This window comes from Sardina pilchardus, chromosome 16 (genome assembly GCF_963854185.1).
Source record: "Sardina pilchardus chromosome 16, fSarPil1.1, whole genome shotgun sequence".
Classification (NCBI taxonomy): Eukaryota; Metazoa; Chordata; class Actinopteri; order Clupeiformes; family Clupeidae; genus Sardina; species Sardina pilchardus.
Window position 1 is genome coordinate 30,047,665 of NC_085009.1, and position 10,000 is coordinate 30,057,664.

At 44.3% G+C, this 10,000-nt stretch overlaps 1 protein-coding gene across 1 annotated transcript in view; it reads right to left on the minus strand.

The window, feature by feature from the left end:
• Positions 1–10,000, minus strand: part of LOC134059983 (mucin-2-like) — a 21,658-nt gene that overhangs the window by 8,546 nt on the left and 3,112 nt on the right. Inside the window, exons 2-7 of the mRNA XM_062516556.1 lie at positions 3,193–3,267; positions 1,820–1,852; positions 1,618–1,686; positions 1,433–1,492; positions 1,067–1,165; positions 92–151 (exon numbers count right to left, since the gene is read on the minus strand). Of these exons, the coding sequence (XP_062372540.1) occupies positions 92–151; positions 1,067–1,165; positions 1,433–1,492; positions 1,618–1,686; positions 1,820–1,852; positions 3,193–3,267 (396 nt within the window). The remainder of the gene's footprint in view (positions 1–91; positions 152–1,066; positions 1,166–1,432; positions 1,493–1,617; positions 1,687–1,819; positions 1,853–3,192; positions 3,268–10,000) is intronic.

A 10,000-nucleotide genomic window follows, 5' to 3' on the forward strand; every position in this document is an offset into this window, starting at 1 on the left:
ATTCAGTGGCATTCATGACTTTTACTGTGGGGTGAAACCAAACCATCATCAAAAGCCAGCAGGGGGTGGGGAATGGGTGCAGATTCTTTACCTATAGCGGTTCCCTCCTCATCCACATCTGTGCCCGTGGCATTATCTCCTGTATCATTTGCTGAGACACACACACACACACACACACACCACGCACACACACACACACACACACACACACACACACACACACAAACACACAGAGTAAGTACACAATAGGGTTAAGCAACTAATAAAGCAAACTATTTCCTGCTCTTTCCTGCTCTTTATTTTATCTATCCTTTTTTTAAAAAAAACTATTTTACTTATTTTATGTTTTATTTTAATTGTTTTACACCTGGTTTGATGGTTAATTTTAATGACCATTATATTGACTGAGTGATTATAATATTTGTGTATAACTGTGTGAAGCACTTTGAATTGCACTTGTGTATGAAATGTGCTATATGAATATATTGCCTTGCCTTGCCTTTCCTTGCCTTGCCTTTGTGATCACAGCCCTCTAGTTTGGGACCTGAAACCTTTAGAGGAGTAAACTTGCCCACTGCAAGCATACCACTGATCTAGTCAAGAGGTGAACTCCTTAGAGCTTAGATCAAATATCAACAAACCAGACATGGTCCAGCATCGCTCACCTCACCTTTAATGTTTATAATGTGTTTGTTTTGTCACTCACTTTGGCCACATCTAGCATTGCTCACCTCACCTTTAATGTTTATGATGTGTTTGTTTTGTCACTCACTTTGGCCACATCCAGCATTGCTCACCTCACCTTTAATGTTTATGATGTGTATGTTTTGTCACTCACTTTGGCCACATCCAGCATTGCTCACCTCACCTTTAATGTTTATGATGTGTTTGTTTTGTCACTCACTTTGGCCACATCCAGCATCGCTCACCTCACCTTTAATGTTTATGATGTGTTTGTTTTGTCACTCACTTTGGCCACATCCGGCATTGCTCACCTCACCTTTAATGTTTATGATGTGTTTATTTTGTCACTCACTTTGGCCACATCCAGCATCGCTCACCTCACCTTTAATGTTTGTGATGTCAGATCCAGACAGAGTAGGAGAGACAGCTTTCTCGTTCATTTTCTCAGTTGTTGCACAAGTTGTTGGCTTTGCGTCCGAAACTGATCATGAAGAGATTGAGAAACATTAAGAGTTGTCACTGGAATTATCATCTATATCAATTATTATTATTAAAATAATTTGAATTACTTGAAAGTGCAAAGTCTAACTCTTAATATCTAGACGAAAGCAATTTGCTTCACAATTTGCATTGCAGCTATTTTGATGGGATGAGTCAAACATAGTGACCCACAGCATCCACGGCTACTGCAGCTTAGCGCAGGGTAAAGCGCATGCAGTCTTCATTAACACAGATGTGGATTCTTTACCTGGTGTAACGGCTGCAGGATCGCTCTTGCTTGAGGTACTACCTGCCTCAGCTCCTGACACTGAGAGAGAGAGAGAGAGAGAGAGAGAGAGAGAGAGAGAGAGATAAGCACACACACACATACTGTAAGTGTGTCTGTGTAGTGTGTGTGTGTGTGTGTGTGTGTGTGTGTGTGTAGCGTGTTACCTGGTGTGACAGGAGTCTTGGTGGTTTCTTTTAGTGCTGTTGGTGTTGGTGTGACTGCTTTTGTTGTGGCTGCAAAAAATTCAGCAGAACACACACACACACACACACACACAAAAGTCACGGTCTGATGACATACAGTCTCAGTTTTAAGAAACAGACACACACACATTAAAAAAAAAAAGGATGCTGCAATCAAACTTACTAGGCTTTGTTGTAGAGGGGGCAGTGGGTGGATCTAGAAGAAAGAAAAGGAGGTGGTGGTGGGGTGGGGGGGGGGGGGTGCATGTAATATAAGAAGTACCTTTCATTCCATGACATATTTACACAGGGAAGGGGGTGTGGTGAACATTATGCTAATTTATTATACAGCTGCAGAAAGTTCCATTCACATGAATTGGTCTTTCAAACGTTCGGAGGTCTGCTAAATCTGCATAACGATTGCTGCATGCGTTCGGAGGTCTGCTAAATCTGCATAACGATTGCTGCATGGTACTCAATGGCCGTTGTCAGTGGCAGCAGGTTTTGTGTTTCTGATTCACATCTTTCATATCATTCCGCGAGTATTCTAGGCTAGCTGGTTCGCTAGTAATGTGTTGCCAGGCAACATCTGAAGCTTTCAAGTTCTATTTGTGTAGCAAACTATTTGCTTTCTCAGGGGAAGCCATGAAACGGTAACCAAATGATTTTAACAAGACAAGAAGTTTTGTGTGTTAAGTTTCTTTTACTTCGTTTTGAAGTAGCTGTATCATAAGTGGGATAATATACAGTATTGTAAGCCAGACATTATCGGAAATTAAGTCCCTTCAGGACAATCTGGACTTATTTTCCGATAATGACCTGCGGACCTGCGGACAAGTGACGCATAAGTCAAGACTAGCATTAGGCCTATATGACCATTTGACTGTCCCCTGAAACCGGGCATGTCTGGTCACCCTAGGTTGAGAGCAGCTGAACAAAATGCTGTTTCATAAAACCAGTAGCCTAATGTCTCTTTCAATCAGACTACTTCCGTTATGATCTTTAGCATCATAGATATATATATATAGGTTCTATATATATATATCTATATAGGGTTCTATATATATCTATGTTTAGCATCTCAATTATGACATCATCTGCTGTGGCGTGGGATTCAAAATCAGCTCAAAAACATGATGTATCTTCTCGCCTATTCAGGACAGAATGAGTATGTCAACTCATTCTGTCAGCTGTGTCTGAAAGCGCTGGCAACTTTGTTGAAGATCTTAGCAGATTGAGCGCTGTTTAGATGTTGGAGCGCACGATAATGACGACTCCTACCCTCATAATTATTGAGGGACCTCTGCCTGAGAATGCCTACAGTGTCAAAGGATCCGATGGTTCTGGTTCTTCTTTACTCACTGGTTGCGGCTATTGGTGGTAGAAGGTCTTCAGGGGTCTCACACACTGACCACAACAATAACTATGTACTGTAGGCCTACTCAGTCATTGAATCAAAAAGGCAAAAGTAGCACTAACCTAACCAAATCAAAACCATATTGTAGTGTGTATTTCTTTCACAAACACGGCTTTTCGTACGTCCAGAATCGTTGTTACCTGTGTCTTTGGGATCGGTCTCATCTTTTGGGGCATCATCTACGGTGGCATCACCTGCGGTGGCATCTTCGGCTTCTGTCAACAGGAGAAGATGAAGGGGAAGTAGAGTTAGACCATCATTGAACATCATTCACCTCCACTGCATCCACACCTCATTACACATTATATTAGTAACTTCAGTTTTCTTACTATTTTAGTGTATTATTACACATATGCACACACAGCTGCACTGAAGAATACATTTGGTGGAGGCGGGAACAAATTGAAATAGATAATCATTTTTCCGCCAAGAAATATATTTCCTCTATCTGAATGGTTGCCAAGAATCACCGGGACTCAGCTACTCTAACTTCTGTGTAACTTGTGGTAGCACATTAATATTGAATGAAATGCGGTCAAAGTGTAGGTTTGTGCTGGATTTTACAACAGCAATTCAGCCAATCATAATCGAGGACCGGAGCGATCCGTTTCAGAAAAGGCAGAGACTATTTGCACCCGGGTGTAAATAATGAACATTACTATTTACACCCGGGTGCAAATAATCAACATTACTATTTACACCCGGGTGTAAATAGTGTAATAATCAACATTACTATTTACACCCGGGTGTAAATAGTGTAATAATCAACATTACTATTTACACCCGGGTGTAAATAGTGTAATAATCAACAATACTATTTACACCCGATGTCTAACATCCATGTTCTCTGTCAATAGGCCTGTGTATTTACCAGCTCTACAGTAGGCTAGGCCTAATAGTTTTGAACAGTTTTTAGCTGTTTTGCCATGTCTGGGTTACTTGGAAGTGATTATACAAATATTAGGGTAATGAGTGGTCATGTGGTAGCTTCATCAAAGACAAGCTACTTTAAAGAGTTGTTTTCTGAGTTGTCTTCCAGGCAGCGCTGCCACTGTTGACTTAAAAACACTTAATCCTACTCCTAACCTTAACCCTAACCTTAACCTAACCTTAACCCTAACCTTAACCTTAACCCACGCCTAAGCGCCTTCCAGGCAGCGTTGGGGGCTCAAAGTCAAAACACAACCTTTCTAACAACTACTGAAGCCTTCTACTTAACTCTACTCATAACTGAAATAAAACCAGTAAATCTTTGACAGGTTCAAAAAGCACAAACTCTTATTTGCCGCGAGGTAACGTCATCTAAGAAAAAAGAAGTCATGGTGCGTACTTTGGCAGGCAAAAAAAAAAAAAAAGCTATCTGAGATTCGAACCCAGCACCTCGCGCATGGTAAGTCAGTCACTTTACCGCTGTACTGCGCCCCGCCGACGGAAGAAGGGGAGAATACTAATTATTGACTCACTTGTTGGGGTTGCTAGGTAACGGTAAACAAAACAAAAAGATCGTGTTTCTTGATTGTGCTTGCAAACGGACGGCTTTACCCGTTCACTGAATAAAGTTTGTGGAAATTTAGCACCACTTTACCATCTCAAATATAGTTTTAATAATCCTAACTTGTTAGATTTAGGTAGGCCATCTCCTGCCAAGATGGTCCCGCTATGTTGGATAGCACGCATTTCCGGTTTGGGTGCAAATAAGAAAATGCCTCCATTCCACTATTTACACCCCGGTGCAAATAATCACTCCGTTCAGAAAACCACATGGACAACACGATGTGATGTGTGTGTTTCCACCAAGCAGCACTGCTGCCCTGTTCATACTGAATGGTAGGGGACAGCGATGGGGAAATAGTATCACACCTATAACTATTGCCCTGTCTAGGCGGGGCAAATAAATAATATTACACCTATAACTATTGCCCTGTCTAGGGGACAAATAAATAATATTACACCTATAACTATTGCCCTGTCTAGGCGGGACAAATAAATAATATTACACCTATAACTACCGTAAAACTTCAAACAATAGCCGAGTCCCAAATAGACGCATGTCTCTTTTAAACGCCCGGTGTGACTACAGATTTGGGGTTATAGGCCGGTCTCCAACAGAAGCCTGGTCTGTTTTTTTAGTTTCGAGTTGTATTTACTCTTCTTATACCCGTCAGATCGTCTGGTGGTGGTGATCATCGATGGTACAGATTGCGCACACTAAATGTATAATTGCATGACTGCGGAGGTGAAAGCCAGCTATAGAGTTCCAAATTCTTAACTTTTTTCGACATTGGCCTATGTCCTGCATTATTTAATTAATGCCATTTTGTTAAATTTGCGCACTAGACAACATATTCTATCACGAACTTTCTTTGTTTAGTTTCACTTTCTCTCGTTTCTCCACGTTTCTCCGCGTTTCTCTCAATACCATGGCGGAAAAGAAAAAGACTTGATTTAAATGACATTTAAGCTGACAGTTGTCAAATTTGCCTAACAAAATTCGGGAGAAGCAGCGGCAAGATATTTCTCGGTTGATCCAAAGAGGGTGTGTAAAGGCTGAGCTGTAACGTCTGTCTCCAAAGAGGGAGAGCCCTGCGCATCTGGTCGGGAGCTGCGCAAGCAAGGCAGGCAAGTGGAGGAGAGCGACGAGGAGGAATTCGCAAATCAACTTGTAGCCTAGTTGAGGATCACGGTGATAGCGATTAATAGGATCATTTTTAATCACACGATTGCAGTTGTTTTACAGGGTAGCATTCATTCTTTATTGTTGATGTATTATCAGGGGCAACAAGTTCACAGGCTCGATGGTAACTTGAATTGTTCAGCCCGCTGTCACATCGTTTCGTTATTTTAAGCTGCCAATAATTTAAGACATAGCCTATTATAGTAGGCTAGTTCTAATATGATCTGATTTGTGAAACACATTCGAATTATAGGCTAAATAAATAAATATAGCCTACCCTACTATAATGTGGTAACCTCCTGTTGTCATGCTTTCTGTCTGCTTATGCTATTGGGTAGTTATCTCTAATCCTACAATAAACCTACACTCAACTAACACCACTAAATTAAACGCCTGTCTCATATAGACGCCTGTCTCAAATACACGCCGGTGCATTTTGGCAATTTGGCAAAATAAAAGCCCGGGCTATTGTTTGGAGTTTTACGGTATTGCCCTGTCTAGGCGTGACAAATTGCCTCAGGCTAGCCTTAATTGCTCATGTCAATTCCGGGGTAAATGGCCATCAGTTCCGGGTCAAGCAAGTTGCGGTATTTCCTGCTTGGCTCTAGTCCACCGGTCAGTGCCAATGCCTTCAAAATGGCCGCCCTGGCCCTGGAGTGTATGTGTGTGTGAGTGTGTGCGTGTGTGTGTGTGTGTGTGTGTGTGTGTGTGTGTGTGTGTGTGTGTGTGTGTGTGTGTGTGTGTGTGTGTGTGTGTGTGTGTGTTTGTGTGTGTGTGTGTGTGTGTGTGTGATAGACTGAGTGAGAGAGAGAGCGTCCAGTTGGACCCCTAAGCCCTGCTGTTATATCCTGTCTGAGGGGCCAAGCCTGTGAAAAATGACTTCCTGCTTCCAGCCCAGCATTGTTACCGGCGGCAACCACACCATTCCTCCTGTCCGGCCAACACCCTGAGGAGTGTGAGAGGCCCAACTAGCAGCCTGTTATCTGTTGTCAAACACACACACACACACACACACCTTGACCAGGAGTGCATGTGTTGATACTATTCATTGCCCCATTAAAGGGACATTGATTTACAGCTAGGATACACACATCCAACAGATATACTCAAAGACAACGACGACTGATCGGATATATTCAGTGTGACCATCTAACAACAGCACTATACTGTATGAGCAGGACCAGTTTGCTCCAGCACAACTGTGTAGTACAGTAGTACACCAGGACTGTATTGAAATAGCACTTGTCTGATGGTTAGTTAATTATCCTCCGCTGCTACTGCGCGTGACAATAGCGCATCGGTAGTGGTAGGTGGCAGCAGAGAGTTGAAGCCATCAGGCATGTGCTGTTTAAATAAACTCCTGGTGTTCTTACAAACTCTCCAATGCCTCGTTTTATGAGGACGGACTCTGTTTGTACTATCCCGGGCCTGTTTGTACCATCCCGGGCATATTCTAAGTGGATGTTTAGAAGTAAAGGAGAACTTTAGAAGACAGACGAGGAAGTGGAACAAGGAACTGTGTATGGAACCAGCAGATCCGAGTGCGACAATAATGTATGAGTGATAAGCTCATCTTGAAAAGGGAGTGTTGGGGGTTTAGGCTGAATCATTCAAAAGCTATACAAAAATAGCAAGAAATTTGCTGCACCCTCCAGCCGCCTGGACTGTGCGATCCCAGGCCACTCCCACTTCCTGTGTCCCCTCACTCCCACTTCCTGTGTCCCTCTCATTCCCACTTCCTGTGTCCCCTCACTCCCACTTCCTGTGTCCCCTCACTCCCACTTTCTGGATCCCCTCCCCTCAGCCCTGGTGATAACGGTCACAAATATGATCATCTGCAAGTCATAACACACTTATGAGACTACGGAAGATTTTAGATGAGCAATTGCGACACTCCCATCAGCACAGCGTGAAAACTCCTGGTAGTATTTAGTGGCACACCCCCCGCCCCTGATGGCGTAGGACCAAACGATAAACAATGCTGCGGAGTTCTAGATGTTTCTGTGGCTTTCTGACTCCCTGTCCTCATGACGTCATTCCGCATCCCTCCATCTCCAGATGTGGAGATAAAGGCCTGTTTGCATTGTCGTGGTGTAATCACGACTGACACAGGCAGCCATTTAACATCACTTCATCTCCTGATGTTGAGATAAAGGCCTGTTTGCATTGTTGTGGTGTAATCACGACTGACATAGCAGCCATGAGGGTGTGATTCAGGAAACAGGCAGAACTTCCCAGAATTAAAAACAATGGTTTACTAGGTAAACACTTTTCATTTCAGACTGGTGTGGGATGAAAGCTAACCAGCTAACATGCTAGCAGGGCACACTGCACACCTCAGGCTGGTGAACCAGCTAACATGCTAGCAGGACACACTGCACACCTCAGCTAACCAGCTAACATGCTAGCAGGACACACTGCACACCTCAGCTAACCAGCTAACATGCTAGCAGGGCACACTGCACACCTCAGGCTGCTGTGGGATGAGCATCTGGCACATAATAGCTGCCTTGCATCACCCAGGTGGGGGCTACACACTGTTGGTGTCTTGCATCACCCAGGTGGGGGCTACACACTGTTGGTGCCTAGCGAGGTTCTCCCATTCACTGTAAAATGCTTTGGGTGTCTTGAAACACTATACAAATGCTATGTGTGGTTGTTGTTGAAGAAGAAGAAAACAAACATCAGTGTGCTAGTTTGACGGTGTGCTACAGTAGGCTATGTGCTGTTGAATAAGAAAACATTAGTATGCTAGTTTGAGTGTGTGTTTACAGTATTATGGTGGCATGTGGGAAGAGACAACCAGATATTCCCACATAATGAATTTCTCCTTGGGGACCAATAAAGTATCTATCTATCTAGTCCAAGTACTGCCCCAACCCCCTGATAATCTTGATATGGTGTGTTGGAGTGTGTGTGTGTGAGCTATGGTAGTATTACATGTGTGTGTGTGTGTGGGGGGGGGGGGGGGGGGGGGGGGGGTATGGTGTGGCATGGTGTGAATGCCCGCAGACAGCTTCTGCCCCTCGGCCTGCGATGGCATCATTCAGAGGGGAAGATCTGCACTGATAGCAGGCAGATTACGGCATCAGGGGACAATGTTGCCCCCCCCCTCCCCCCCCACACACACACACACAACTCCGGCTCCCAACCCAACCCCACCCTCGTCTCCCAGTGAGAGGAGGTGGTGAATGGTTGTGTATGGTGGTGTGTGGTGGTGTATGGTGGTGTATGGTGGTGTGTGGTGGTGTATGGTGGTGTGTATGGTGGTGTGTGGTGGTGTGTATGGTGGTGTATATGGTGGTGTGTGGTGGTGTATGGTGGTGTGTGGTGGTGTATGGTGGTGTGTATGGTGGTGTGTGGTGGTGTATGGTGGTGTATATGGTGGTGTGTGGTGGTGTATGGTGGTGTATGGTGGTGTGTGGTGGTGTATGGTGGTGTATGGTGGTGTGTGTGGTGGTGTGTGGTTGTGTATGGGTTCCCTCCTCTGGCTGCGCGCCCGCGGGGGGAGGTGGGGTGGTGCACTGGAGGAGGGTGGTGTGGGTCGTTACAGGGCACTGAGCTTCAGGCCCATCCAAAACAAACAATTTCCCCTCGTTCCTTTTTCCACCGGGACTGCCAACACTCTGAAGTGTGTGTGTGTGTGTGTGTGTGTGTGTGTGTGTGTGTGTGTGTGTGTGTGTGTGTGTGTGTGTGTGTGTGTGTGTGTGTGTGTAGCATGGTCAATGCTCACAGGGCATTATCTGGACAATCCAAATGCCTAGCAGATCTCTGACAGTGGGGTGACATTTTTGTTTTCAGCCGTCAGAGCCCAGATGACCAAGTGTCTGGAGGTCACTGGAGTTCAGATCCTGGCTCCTAGCTAGCACGGCCTCAACACTACTACAAACCCACAAGCCCGTCCTGATTCAACAACTACACAAACTGAGTTCAGAAGAAGAGACCAAACTCAGCAAAAGTGTTTGTCCATTCTTTCACAGAGCCCAAAGGTGTTTATCATGCCCATTAGAAGCTAATCATGGCTGAGCTTTTCCTGAGCTGCATTCAAATTGGGCAAACAGTGGCAAACGTTTGTAGTGAACATGTTTTCTTTATTTGGTGCTAACATTCCATTCTAACTGTGACTGCATTGTTACAGTACCTTCGTCAAACTCACGTCCACTTGATTGGGTGGAAATCAGTCAACACAATCTGGCATTGAGAGGCTAGAAGCTGCTATATGATAGGCTAATGTTTGAAGCTCTGCTATATTAGCTCTGCTACATTAGAGGCTA